This window comes from Rhagoletis zephyria, unplaced genomic scaffold, assembly GCF_001687245.7.
Source record: "Rhagoletis zephyria isolate East Lansing unplaced genomic scaffold, Rhagoletis_zephyria_1.1 Rzeph_scaffold_00842, whole genome shotgun sequence".
NCBI classification, from domain to species: Eukaryota; Metazoa; Arthropoda; class Insecta; order Diptera; family Tephritidae; genus Rhagoletis; species Rhagoletis zephyria.
In genome coordinates, this window is record NW_016157926.1 from 124,855 (window position 1) to 139,251 (window position 14,397).

The window sequence follows — 14,397 nt, forward strand, 5'->3', positions numbered from 1 at the left end:
ATGAGAATGTGTGTGTGAGTTTGAGTTTTGATTTTAAAATTATATTGTTGGCAAACGTCAGACTGCCTCTCAATGGTTTTACCTTGTTATGTTTTTATCATGTATGTAAGTCTGTTACGAAAACTCCGTTTCTCCCGATTTTTTATGTCATTTGCACTGCACTGATTTTCCTAACGCTGCACATACGCGTATTTGAACGGTCTAGGCGGCCATGAGTCAATTTGACAAAATTTTAGAAAAAAATAGTCACATTCGATCCGAAAAAACCTTCTCAGCTTTTTAACTTGTACAGCGAACGTTGACTTTTGACCGGAATTAGAGTTCGAGTATTCTAGGGCTGGCAAGAAGTCCGGAAGCACACAAAAAGTTTTTGGATACCGTATTCATGTCTAGCGACCTCATATTTATTAGCATGAAAAACATAATTTTTCTTATAAACTAGTGTACTATATTCTATTTTCCGAATTTCGGCATATTTTTTGACACTGTCCTCTTTTATGTAAATTTTCACCACTGGCATCCCATGACCTCTTCAATAAAATACACATTGCTTGGACAGCTTTGTTAGGAGTTTTCAAGAAAATTTTCGCTAGAAATCTGTAATCAAGATATTTTCAATCGGCAACTTTTGAGTTGAGATCCTCAGGCCAATGTATGTATTGAGGAAAAGTGAACTCATTTTGCTCTCTTTATACCGGCAAAATCTGAAATTTTGTTTTCATTCTTTGTAATAAAACTCACTTTCTTCGCAAATATTTTGTCTCTTTTCTTTTAAATGTATTTATTTCATTAACATTTACCCTCCATTATTTATTTGATAGAAAATAAATTGAATAAGTATGTTAAAATTATAATATATTTTATAAATTCTAAGAAAATAAACCATATCCCTTTATGATATTTTTTGAAGTACAGAATGCGGGTTAAATAAAAGTGTTGAATTGGTTATGCACAAGGTATATTATACAAGGTGTGATTGACAACTCAGTGCGGCTCTCTTTTAGGGTACTATAATGTCAAAAAGTATAAACAAACGAATTAACCCTTAGTGATACATTACCTGGAATATATATATTTTGTTAATAAAATAAAACAAATTGTTTATAATATCGTTTTGGCAATTTTCTTGTTTTTAATTGCCCTAGTTTTATGCCTTTGTGCGTTTATTTTTATATTTAAATTTTTTATCCTAAACATTATTCGACACTTATAAAAGTATGATTTTACATTTGTTTCCAATTTTATATGAGATCTTAACTCTAAAAATTTTGAAACTAAATTTATTTCATGCGAAATAGTTTGGGCACAAACGAGCTCCTTTGAAAGTGCTTGATTCGGACGGACAGCAAATGAAATAATTTTTCTTGAAGTGGTTTTCACAAACGCGAGATGAATCACGTAGTACAACACCACATCGCTGCCATCTTAACTCGCAACTAGGTGGTTTAAAACATCGCACTATTTTCGTGTCCTGACTTCTATTGCATACAGCGCACCGTTCAAATGTTTTGCTCCGTTTCATCTTGGTTTCCTTACATTAAATAATTTAGCAAAGTCGAACGTATTTACTTATTACCAAACTTTAAATGTACTTACTTGCTCTCCTCGGCGGTGTATCTCTTAACAATTTCACGTTTATTAAGAAAATTTTTTTTCTGAGGGTAAAAATATTTATTTATTTGAACAAAAGTGGTGGTACAAATAAGATAAGAATCTTTTTAAAGTACATCAACTTCATTTGGTATTTTATTACAGAGTAACATATTAAATTAAATTAAATTAAAATAAACTTAGCACTAACACAAAACATAAGTAAATCCTTAACTAATCATAAGCACAATTAAACATATACATAGTTAGAAGAAAATGAGTTCAGAGAGGCAGATGAAAGGAAAGAAAGAATATTATTGCGATCACACTCATCGCAGTGACCCAAAATAGTTGTATATTAGCAATTTGTTGCTTGAAAAATTTTTGTGTAAATTTTTTTAAACAAATTCAAATTTGAAAAAAAATATTTTCAAATGGGTTAAGAATTCATTTCAGTTTGACATTATAGCCTGTTTCTTATGAGAGCAATGTCAAAATCAATCACACTTTGTTGAATACATTTTGGTTATGCATACATATAATTTTGGAAGCATAGAAAGTTTAAAGTTGTTTTTGGGAACATACTGTTACTTAGTTTTCTAAGTAGTTGTCGATCAGTCAAATGTAACGAACCTTTATCAGTTTTGAAAAAGTGAAAAAATAATGGCCGCATTTCTTTATTCATTCTGAACGTTTGGAATAAACTTTTTTGTTTACGTATTCTTTAGAACGTTCCTGATGATATGTTAACGTATATTTCAAACGTATTCTGTTTATTCCGGTTGTGAAATGGGATTATCCGGAATGTATAAAGAAACGCAGCCAATACAAAATGACTAGGACTACAAGACCACCACATCATTCAAAGAAAGCCTTAACCCTTGTTTGAGAACTAAGGCCGAACTTTAGGAACGAAATATGGACGACCCTTGTATACTTATTTCTTAACTGTAATACATACTTACAATTGATATTGGAATTATGAAGCACATCAGAAATAACATCCAATTACTGACGGTATTCTGTCTGAACGGGTGTTTTAAGGTTTTGTCATCGCAAAAAAATCCACGTTTGTAGGAAACTCCCAAAAGATGAAATGCCAATACGGGTAGCCCTACTACAAAGATAAAACGTGTTTTTATTATCTTAACTCATATGGTGCGATATATCAATAAAGATCTTAAATACATATCGTCGATGTTTTTGCAAAACCGCCCATCGACCAGTTGCAAAACCGCCTAAATCACCGTTGTGGCAAAAATGAGATTTGGTAGCCCCGAACTCCAGGAATCGAGATTTATGCATAAAAATCGTTAAATCGTTATTAAAACAACAGATTTGTAAAATAATAGCTAGAGAAAATACCGCCTATCAAGGCAATGCCTTAAAAAAATAAAAATGTGAGTGCCGTAAGATAGGCGGTTTCGCAATTGGGCGATGGACGGTTTTGCAAAAACATCGACGATATGTATATGTATATCTATAGGTATAGGTACATATCGTCGTTTAAAGTCCAAAACCGCTTATCAAAGAAATGAAAACCCGCGTATTAAGATAATGCAAAACTGCGTATGTGAGGTTGCATAAATTATTCTCTGTAGAGTAAAAACACTCATATTTCAAAATAGTTCCCTTTTTACCTTCCTTTTATTAGCTCGGGATGTAACTATGTAATATTGATGCGCCTAAAAGATGCAGCGATTTCTATTCTCAAGTTACATACATACGTGATGACAGTACGAATGGCAATTATAATAGGGAGGTTTTAGTTTTTTAAACTATAATTCTATTATCTATAAAGCAATCGCATTTTTGGCTAGTATATTTCAAGACGAATGGATAACGATTGAGCCTAGAGCTTGTGTGAGAAAATCCAATATTTTGGCAAAAAAATTCAGTTACGCGGTTTTGCAGAACGACGGTTTTGTACTTTAAACGACGTTATGTTTTTTTTTCAAAGGAGGAGGCATAGAAAGCCTAACCCCAACCATCAGTGTGAGACTTTAACCCACTAACCCTCCTACCATATATGTGCCGATATCCCACAACGTGTAAAATGAAGCAGGGTTACTGTGCCCTGTGCAATGGGGTATAGTCGTTGTGGAGTGCAATGCAGCTACAGTTGCATGACTATACTCATTCCCGACTCTTGCGCCCTCTTTCACGTACTCTGGGCAACGAGAGCCACCCTTGAGCGAGATGCGGTAACCAATCCGAGTGGAGCCTTGGGTCACGGCAAAAAGAGAGGGAACTTCAGGGGGGCCACTCCGACTTTTTCGGTTTAAGGGCTCACTGAAGTCTGCAACGTCTGTTCACCAGTAGGTGCGGCCGCAAGTGGGTGTCTGTCTTGGAGCAAGCGGTTCGCTATATAAACGTGTTTTTGGTTGCGAAACCACCTCCGTCCCAGCAATGGGTTCCGCGCTGGGTTTGGGACCCGCCACGTGAAAACCCCTTCCAGTGAAAAGCGAAGTAAAGCCTTGGATGAGACCCCCTTATGATGACGACCACGGCAAACGTTTCAAGGACTACGATTTGAGGGCATGCACCTGGAATGTCCGGACCTGTAATGGGGAAGGTGTTCTGCCCGGCTGGTTGATGTCCTCGTAAGGACCAAATCAGACATTACCGCCATCAAAGAAATGCGTTGGACGGGGCAAGGCAAGCAATGTCTGGAGCCTTGCGACGATTACTACAGCTGCCATGTAAAGAAGCGCAAATTCGGTGTTGGATTTGTGGTGGGAGAGAGACTCCGTCGCCGAGTACTGTCGTTTACCCCGGTGGACGAGCGTCTAGCCACAATCCGCATCAAGATGAGATTCTTCAACATCTCGCTCATCTGTGCACATGCCCCGACGGAAGAGAATGATGAGGCATCCAAGGAGAGCTGCCCTCGCCATGATATCAAAATCGTTCTTAGCGACTTCAATGCCAGAGTGGGCAACATCGATGCATTGAATAAAACCGATGTTTTGGACCTTCCGATATATATCGATATATCAATGTATTTTTGCGATGCATCGACGTTTGTGTCAATGTACACTACACTGTACGTATTAAAATTATTTTCTATGCTTCCAAACTCTTCGCTCTAGTAACTATTCTAAATGTGGAAATTTCACTTTTTATGCACTATTAGAATATACATTACATTAATAATAAGCAAAAGGTACTAATAAAGCGCTAATTTATTAGTAGCCAAACAACTTTCTTCAAAATGATATTAATTGATATGATAATTGACACTCTAAAACCCTTTGGAAATTTGGGCAGATTTTAAACACCCAATTTCGAAAATTGTTTCACGTAGCTTATAAACCTAGTGAATAATATAAAGCGACGTACGCTTAATTCAAAGCAAAATTTGAGTTTGTCCTTTTCGTTTTTTTCAATTCTGGCATTGACCTTTGGTTTTGTTGCACACCTATGCCCGATTTCGATTTCAGCAATAAAATTTAGTAAGTAATTGATAAATAAGAAACCGTTCATATTATAAATCCTATTAGCGGAACTTCATTCACTTGAAATTAATTTTAATTGCAAATTTTTTAGTATTTTGCAAATTATAGAAAAATTTGTAATCAATAATTCTACTCAAATGTTTTGAGTTTCTAGATTCTGAAGTTGCATTAAATTAATGTAAAATAATTAACAGCAAGTCTTTAGAGAGCATAGCGGTATACAGATATGGACCAGTTTGATTTAAACAATGAATGGAAAAGTATTTTGAGTGCTTTTATTATCAAAGAAAGTAAAATTAGCGATGTATAAACGTTTTAGAAGTAGTCGTTAACAAACGGGCAGTGGAGATTTCTTGTATCGAAATTTTATGGAAGATATAGTTTTATATTATTTTTCCATAATTTTAATGCTAACTGCCAACGTTTTTTTCATTGCTTACTGAGATCAAAACGAAAAAGATAATCAGAATAAGCGAATAAGTTAAATGCAATGTGTGTAGTAAAATCTACCTAACTTACTTAATAAACAATCATCGAATTTTCTGGGGTCTTTGACGGACATACGGTTGCCAGACGTACTGATTTTATCAGTACAGTACTGATTTTTCAACTCTTGTACTGATTTTATTCATTTCTTCAATCAGTACGCTGATGTCCTGATTTTTCAAAATTTGTACTGATTTGTACTGAATTTTCAATTCAAACAAAATACTTTAGGATTTTCTTAAGGTTTTTACATAACATTGGAACTTGCTTAAACTACATTGTAAAAAAAAGAAGAAAATAATTTAATTATAGTTGACATGTTTCAGATAATGTTTGATATGCTCAAGAAATTAATACAACAACGGGCATATCGCCGGGTCGTTACGTACCAGTTGCAATAGTGTGATGGAGCTTAAATTATTCAAAAAGAAGGATGAGGTTGACGTTTTTTTTGTCGTGTGTTGTAAGATATCTCGAAAATAACTTTGAGTTTAATAACAACGAATTTGCCTATAACTTACAATTCTTTTTTCACAATTTACTGACATTGTAAAAGAGTTTTGGATACGAGACATAAAGTTAATACTCTTTTCAGCGAATTCTTAGTCTTTCAAAGTTTTTGCGTAGTTGCAAAAGTTAATTTAAGCCATGAGGAAATATAGAATAAGTTCTTAAATAGTGGTGCTTTTCCACAGTTTGAAAAAATATGTAGTTTATTTTTTTCAATACCACACTCAAACGAGCAACTGAGAGGATCTTAAGTATATAGTTATTTCCTGACGCAAAGAGAGAAATCGGGTTCTAATTAAAATTGTTTAAAGTGAGCTTCAAATTAAAATTAATTTTAAAATGAAATGTATAGACTTCTTTGACTATGTCAACACTGAAGATTCAAATGATCTCATTATTGCTAAGCATTCAAAAATGTCATAAATCTAATATATAAAACGGTGTTAGTGGTCGAACTCCTCCTAACCGGCTTGACCGATCTTTATGAAATTTTTTGTGCATATATGGTAGGAATGAGAATCGGATGTAAAGTATATTTCATACCGCTAGGTGCAAGGGGCGTGGCCCCTCCCATACAAACCGAATTTTTCATACTGCATATCTCTGGAAGTGTTCGTGGTAGAGTACTGGAAACTTTGTATGGATATGTATGAAATCAATCACATGGTCATGAAGAAAAATTGGGGCTATTAGAAAAAGGGGCGTAGCAGATCCCATACAAACCGAATGTTTCATACTGCATGTCCCGGAAGATGTTCATGGATGGGTAGTCGAACATGGTATGCATATATATGAAAACAAGCGCATACTCGTGGAGAAAAATTGCGGTTATTGGAAAAGGGGGCGTGGCACCTCCTGGACAAACCAAATTTTTCATACTGCATACCTCTGGCAGTGTTCACCATAGAGTACTGGAATTTTATTCATTTATTTATTTATTTTAGGGTGTCCCTATCCTAAAAAAATTGTCTCCATTTTCTTCTTTTAGAACTTTTAGTATTTTGTTATGAAAAATCTAATATATAAAAATATCGTGTCACGGTGTTTATGGTCGAACTCCTCCGAAACGGCTTGACCGATTTGAATGAAATTTTTGGTGCATATTCGGTAGGTATGATAAAAGATTGCAAAGTATATTTCATACCGGTATGGAGATATATGAAATAAATCCCATACTCTTAGAGAACACTGCGGCTATTTTATAGGGGGGCGCTTTAAATATTTATTTCAATACAAAAAATTAATTTTGGGCGGGACGAAGCTCGCCGGGTCTGCTAGTATAAAATAATTTATTGGCTTCTGAGTACAAGGATGTATACACTCATGTTAAAATGAATAACACTTTTATTTTTTATGAACTATATTTTATTCATATACCAAAATATTGTATAAAACTAGTTCTCTGGCGATTTAAAGTATTATCTGCTACTTACATTCACAATTTTGCTTTGAATAAAAATGTACTGAAAAGTACTGATTTTTTTAGCATGAAAAGGTCCAATGTACTGATTTCGCGCATAAAAAATCTGGCAACCCTAGACGGACATATAAAATATAGTTACTATGAAAAAATGGCAAAATAAACAATTGGGTATTGAATATTATTGGGAGTCTCCTGAAAGAAACAGAGCCGAAAAATATTGATTTTAAAGAATTCTATACTATTTCTACGAAAAGTGGTTTTTCCCCATATAAAATATAGAGAAAACTTTGAGGTCTTTGAGCGACCACCAAATTTTTTTTATTTCAAAATAATGAAATAAGGGTATACTCTTTCGGTATAGAACTTTGCCTTAAATTTCCGACTTTACTTTTTCACACGCATTTTTGGACCACTCTAATGCAAATACTTTGTTTTTCATCGGAAAGCATTTTATGTATAATAGATACATACAGCGCGGGATTTCTGTTATAACTTTAGTATAAAACCGGATATAGGTTATATTTGGATGGGATTTTATTAACTCAGTTATGAATCGATGCTATATTTCGATGCATCAAATAGAAAAAAAACATCGATATATTTTTTTGACTTGCATCCCTACTTTGGAATCACCGCCGGAAAATTCAGCCTCTACGACGAAACGTCCGACAACGGACTGAGGCTGATCGATTTGCCAGGGCCCGAAACATGGTAGTCTGCAGTTCTAGGTTTAAGCACAAGAAGATCCATCAAGCTAGGTGTCAGTCTCTGGATCGAAAAACGAGAAACCAGATAGATCATGTTGTGATAGACGGAAGGCACGCTTCAAATGTTTTAGACGTACGTACACTCCGAGGCCCAAACACCGACTTTAAACGCTNTTTGCCAGGGCCCGAAACATGGTAGTCTGCAGTTCTAGGTTTAAGCACAAGAAGATCCATCAAGCTAGGTGTCAGTCTCTGGATCGAAAAACGAGAAACCAGATAGATCATGTTGTGATAGACGGAAGGCACGCTTCAAATGTTTTAGACGTACGTACACTCCGAGGCCCAAACACCGACTTTAAACGCTATCTTGTTGCAGCCAAAATGAAAATATGAAAGGAAAGCTTGACGTCGAAAAGCTGCAATCGCAACAGATAGCCAATTCATTCGCTACTCGACTCTCCCAATCTCCCTGAGAGCACTCTTCAACAATCCGACATACGCGAGCAGTGGAACCATATTTCCCGTTCATTAAGTACCGCCGCCGATGGAGTAGTCGGATTTCAGTGAGCCCGAAAAACAAGTGGTACGACGAGGAATGTCAAGAAGCCGCAGAGAAACAAATTATGCCGCCTACAGGGCAACGCAGTGATCGGGCGCATGTGGGACCGTTATAGGGAGCTGGAGAAGGAAGCTAGAATTAGGCGACTTACGGAAGGTTTCAAGAGAGGGGCGTACTCCTGTAAGAACAACAATGGCGACCCCGCCATTCGCGCCAACTACCGCGGCATCAGCCTTCTAAACATAGGTTACTCAGACGTTGTTGTCCTCAGTTACGTAAGCTCCACGTGTGCTACTTTTCTTGTGAGTTTCTCAATTTCAAAACCAGGCTGTCCAGATTGTTTAAAAAAAGCGCAATTACTGAAAAAAACCGACATTTTTATAATAAAATTCATGAATTCGATTTAACAAATAGTCTTTTTTTAATGAGATCTTGTTATAATATGGTTTTTAAGACCGAGGGTAATAATAAATAACACAAATCACTTATATAATAGTGATGTACAAACACTTTTCTTTAAAAATACGCATACTTTTTAAAAATATTTGTTTCAGCACATTTTGCAATAGGGCTGCGCAGTTAGTACATTTATTATAACTCATATTAATAGATGAATCGCACAATACGCTTTTAATAGCTTGGCGCTATAATAAGGCGAGATCAGCTTTTATCACAATTTCTTGAAAATCACCATATAGTGTCTGAATGATTTACATTTCTGTTGTTGTCATATATTGAGCTATTTAACCTTGATGACAAACTGTTTGATATTGGAAACGTTTTGCAGCAGAAACTATTAGCCTTAATATAACACTTTATTCGAACTCTTGAATTAAGGCTTTCGAACCTCATTCTTTTTCGAATCGTAGTTTTTAATGAATTTATTTATATTTCCAAATTTTATTTATATTTCCAAACATTTTATTGCCTGTTGCGGTTTTCACTCCTTAAGCAATTATCCAAAATTCTTCAGAGTCGGATGGAATAGTTCTGAGAAAAGTTATTCCATGGGAAAGTTAAAAAAGTTAAATATTCAGTTTCCGCTGCTTTTCTTTCCTTCAAAGTCAAATAGTGAATTGGCAGGTCCCTGAAACTCGGCCTCTTGTGATTTAAACACTTTTCTGGTGACAAAATCANTCCCTCGGCCTCTTGTGATTTAAACACTTTTCTGGTGACAAAATCAAAGCTTTTTTAAAAGTATTGAATTGACTAGGTAATCGTTTCAAAAGTTCTTCGATTAGGGTGATTAAACATTTTTGACAGTCTTTTAATATGCTTCTTAAGTCAAGTTTATCACGCAGATCATTGAAAAAAATTTATTTGAAGGGAAAAAATCGCAACAAACCGCCAATGGCGATTTCCAAAATTTTTACGCGCAAATATCCAAAAAACAAGTCGCCAAATTGGCGCGAAATCGCCAAATCTGGACACTCTGTTCAAAACCCTTAATCAGTGAGGAGTGTGTGTGGTGAAATGCCCCCCGGGGGTACTAAGCTAGGGGAAAATAGGTTCGCTCTTCTTTCTCCCACTCATCAACAAAAACAAAAAACCCAACAAAATGTGCGAAACATTCCCAGAACTACCAGCCAAGAATGATGATCCCAAATACATCGTGTTGAAAGCATCTGGAAGTGAAAAGCCTCTCACAACTTATTCATGCTCTGATGTTCATAAATCTCTGTTGGCTATTAGCAAAAGGATAATAAATATTAGCGATCTACGTGATCTTATTCTTAACCAGCGTTGCCGCGAGTTTAAAAAAAAGTATCAGTTGCCAAACAGAAAAAGTATCAAAAGTAAACACAATTGTTATTTTTAAACATTCATTTGAAAAACAAATAATAAATAAAATTTTATAATTAAATCCATAGTCATAAAAAAAATTTATATTACTTGTTTAACCCTTAAGTCGCGTTCCTCCTAAAATTTACATTAACAGTAACGTTGGTGCCTGGGACCAAGCTAAATTATAACATATTTTTTACATTAAAGTACTTAAAATTTTTTTGGTTCTCGTTATTAGAATTAGTTTATTTTTATGTTCTTTGAATATAAAATAAAAAAATTTAAGTTTCGTTAATAAAATTCAGGATATGTATATCTTTATTTCTTGTATACCTTTTTTTCTTAGTTATATTTGAAATTCAGTGCAATACTGTATTATAATAACAGTTATAAAAACGAAAACTCTTTTTGCCTAGAGCTTACATGTCTATTTAACAAACTTAGTAAAAAGAAACTTTTTACGATGCGAATTTTTAAAAACCACAAGGCATCATTTGGCTTCTCTTTTTTGGAATTTTAGTTACTCATACTAGCCTTTTGGTACCGTATTGACAGCTTTGCTAACAGGGTTGCACAAACTAAAAATAAATAAAAGAATAAAATAGAACTAAATCTAAATAGAGTACAAGAGTTATCATTGGTAGAAATCGACAATTCTGAAACTGTTTTGAGACCACTTTTTTCTACATACTCTGGATCTAAGTCCGATGCAGCAATAAATTCGTCTGCGTATTCTTCATGTAACCACGCCTCTATAGTTTCGCTAAATTTTCCGTCGCTTACTCGAAAAGAGGTCAATGGTTTATTATCGCTCATATCGCAATAACTACTTTTTGCTGCGATAAACACTTGAAAATGACTGATTACGTAAGCGTAACTGAAAGCTAATGGAAGTTGGAGTTGATTTTGATGAAAAGAGAAAGAAGTAGTTAGGTTTGATTTAGTCTGCGTGGTCCCACGGAACAACATCACTACTTAAGAGTTATCAAAAGCAGAGAATCTGTATGCTTATTTGCATAACGAAAAACAAACCCCTAAACCACACAAAATCATTGCGCAACCCGAGACTTGTACAAATCAATATTGTGGAAATTACTACACAATAAAATTGCGCAAACCTTATTTTGGAGAAACTTTGCTCAAGTAAATATGTGCAGGAAATATGAATGTGCGTTGTACATTTTGATAGCTTCAACTTTAAAACATAAAAAAGAGTATTACAAAAATGCATTTGATTCTTTGCTCCTATCCATATTTTACCGAACGATCTGGACACCAAATTCAAAACTAGACTAAAAACTGCGCAGTTGTTGCCATACGCAACACAAATTATTTTACAATAATACAAGCATGAGCAAATATCAAAATGATTTAGATTTAAGAAAATTTCAAGACTTTGAATAACAAGATAAAAATTATTACATAGTTAATATTATTCATAGTTTTCAAAAATTCATTTCTGCCAGCCAAAAGTAACAAAAATCTTAAAACATAAAAAAAAGTATCAAAAATTATGCAATTATATCAAAACGGCAACGCTGGTCGTAACCAAGAACAAAAAAAAAGCCGAAAAGTTTTTGAATACCAAATCTCTCCCAGGTATTTGCCCGATTACATCCACCTACCAAGTGAATCTCAACTGTGTTAAAGGTACAATATTTGTACCTTTCCTTCTCAATGTAAGTGATGAAGAAATCGTTGAAGGTTTGGAAGCGTACGGAGTGACTTCAGTTTACAAATTAAAAAAAAAAAAAACAAATAAACATTTTAACTCCAACTGGTGCAGTGCTTCTCACATTCGATAGTTTCTGTGGCTGAGTAAGACCTCGGCCTGATCTCTGGTCAACATCTAAATTATAAGTGTTTTCAAAAAGCGGTCACCCTTCGGCAGGCTATGACAAACCTTCGAGTGTATATCTGCCATGAGAAAGCTTCTCAAAAGTTCATAATATCCATTTGCAGTTCGGAGGCGGGATAAAGCTATTTGTCCCTCCATTTCTGAATATCTTGACGCTATACTGAGGGGAAAAAATATTAAAGTCAATCAGAAACATAATTGATCACACAGAGCAATTAAATTAATTTCATTTTTAACCGCCTTCAAAAAAGGAAGAGGTTATCAACTCGTCGGAGTATATTTTATTTTTCTTTTATGTATGTTACCGCATAACTTCGGACCACGTTAACCTATTTCTACAATTCTTTTTTTATAGGTGTTTGTTACCTCACAGGTGGTACCATATTAATTTGGTTTAAATCCGATCATGGAATCATGAAGAAATTGGCGATAATCTTAAACGTTTATATGAGAATTGAAGTTGGGCATTGTTTTTTGCTTAAAAATTACTTGTTTAAACGAAAGGTGGTACCTCAGAGGTGGTCCCATACTAATTTGGTTAAAATCTGATCATTCAAATCAAAATTTTGATGGAAATTTCTTGCATTTTTCTAAAATTTTTATTAAGTGTGCAAGTTTGATTGATGCATGTATATGGGTTTGTTTAAACAAGTAAAAAAGTCTAAGTTCGGGTGGAGCCGAGCATTAAATACCCGGCGCAAGTATNGTTCAAAATTTTGATGGAAATTTCTTGCATTTTTCTAAAATTTTTATTAAGTGTGCAAGTTTGATTGATGCATGTATATGGGTTTGTTTAAAGCATGAAACATTTTTTACGAAAAAATTACAAAAAAGTTAACTTGAACAAGTAAAAAAGTCTAAGTTCGGGTGGAGCCGAGCATTAAATACCCGGCCCAAGTATTAAATATAGTTTTTCACCTTTCTGAAAACTACCGTTACATAGTAAGAAGAGTAGTTTTACGCCTATTTCTAACAATTTCGATAGTATGTTCATCTATACTTAATGAGATCAACGTATATAGTTAGATGTGCGCGGTATCACGCCCACTTTCTAAAATTCTATATAAATAATGTTACTTCTTTTCAAGGAATTGTTGTTAGTATCAATTTTAATTAAATTAGCGTCCTTAAATTTCGAAATATCGTAGTTTCTAGAATTTCTGAAATTTCCTGTTATTTGAAAAGTTGGAGTAATTTTAGTCCGATTNAGTAAGAAGAGTAGTTTTACCCCTATTTCTAACAATTTCGATAGTATGTTCATCTATACTTAATGAGATCAACGTATATAGTTAGATGTGCGCGGTATCACGCCCACTTTCTAAAATTCTANCCAAGTATTAAATATAGTTTTTCACCTTTCTGAAAACTACCGTTACATAGTAAGAAGAGTAGTTTTACGCCTATTTCTAACAATTTCGATAGTATGTTCATCTATACTTAATGAGATCGACGTATATAGTTAGATGTGCGCGGTATCACGCCCACTTTCTAAAATTCTATATAAATAATGTTACTTCTTTTCAAGGAATTGTTGTTAGTATCAATTTTAATTAAATTAGCGTCCTTAAATTTCGAAATATCGTAGTTTCTAGAATTTCTGAAATTTCCTGTTATTTGAAAAGTTGGAGTAATTTTAGTCCGATTTCAATAATTTTTAACGTTTTGCTTTTTTGTGTTAAGCGAAATAATCGTACCAAGTTTGGTACAAATTGATTTAACAGTTACCGAGATATACATACCTGGTCATAAGTGGGCGGTGCCTCGCCCATTTTCCGAAATTTTATCATAAACGTGTTTTCTGCTAAAGAATTATTGCAAACATAAATTTTGAATAAATTAGCTTCTGTATTTACTGATTTATCAAAGACTAGCAGACCCGGCGAACTTCGTCCCGCCCAAAATTTTTATGTATTTTATTGAAACTTTTTGGTCCAAGATTTTCACCAACAATTCACGTTTACAATTTTCATAGGCACATTCGTCTGCTAAGGTTATGGTTTGGTGGTCATTTGCCGCTTTAA

General features: G+C 34.4%; 1 protein-coding gene across 1 annotated transcript in view; it reads right to left on the reverse strand.

Moving 5' to 3' along the window:
* The window catches only part of LOC108361767 (putative phosphatidate phosphatase), a 22,060-nt gene that overhangs the window by 2,256 nt on the left and 5,407 nt on the right, over positions 1 to 14,397 (reverse strand). Inside the window, exon 3 of the mRNA XM_017614513.1 lies at positions 2,556 to 2,707. Coding sequence (XP_017470002.1) covers positions 2,556 to 2,707 — 152 coding nt within the window. The remainder of the gene's footprint in view (positions 1 to 2,555; positions 2,708 to 14,397) is intronic.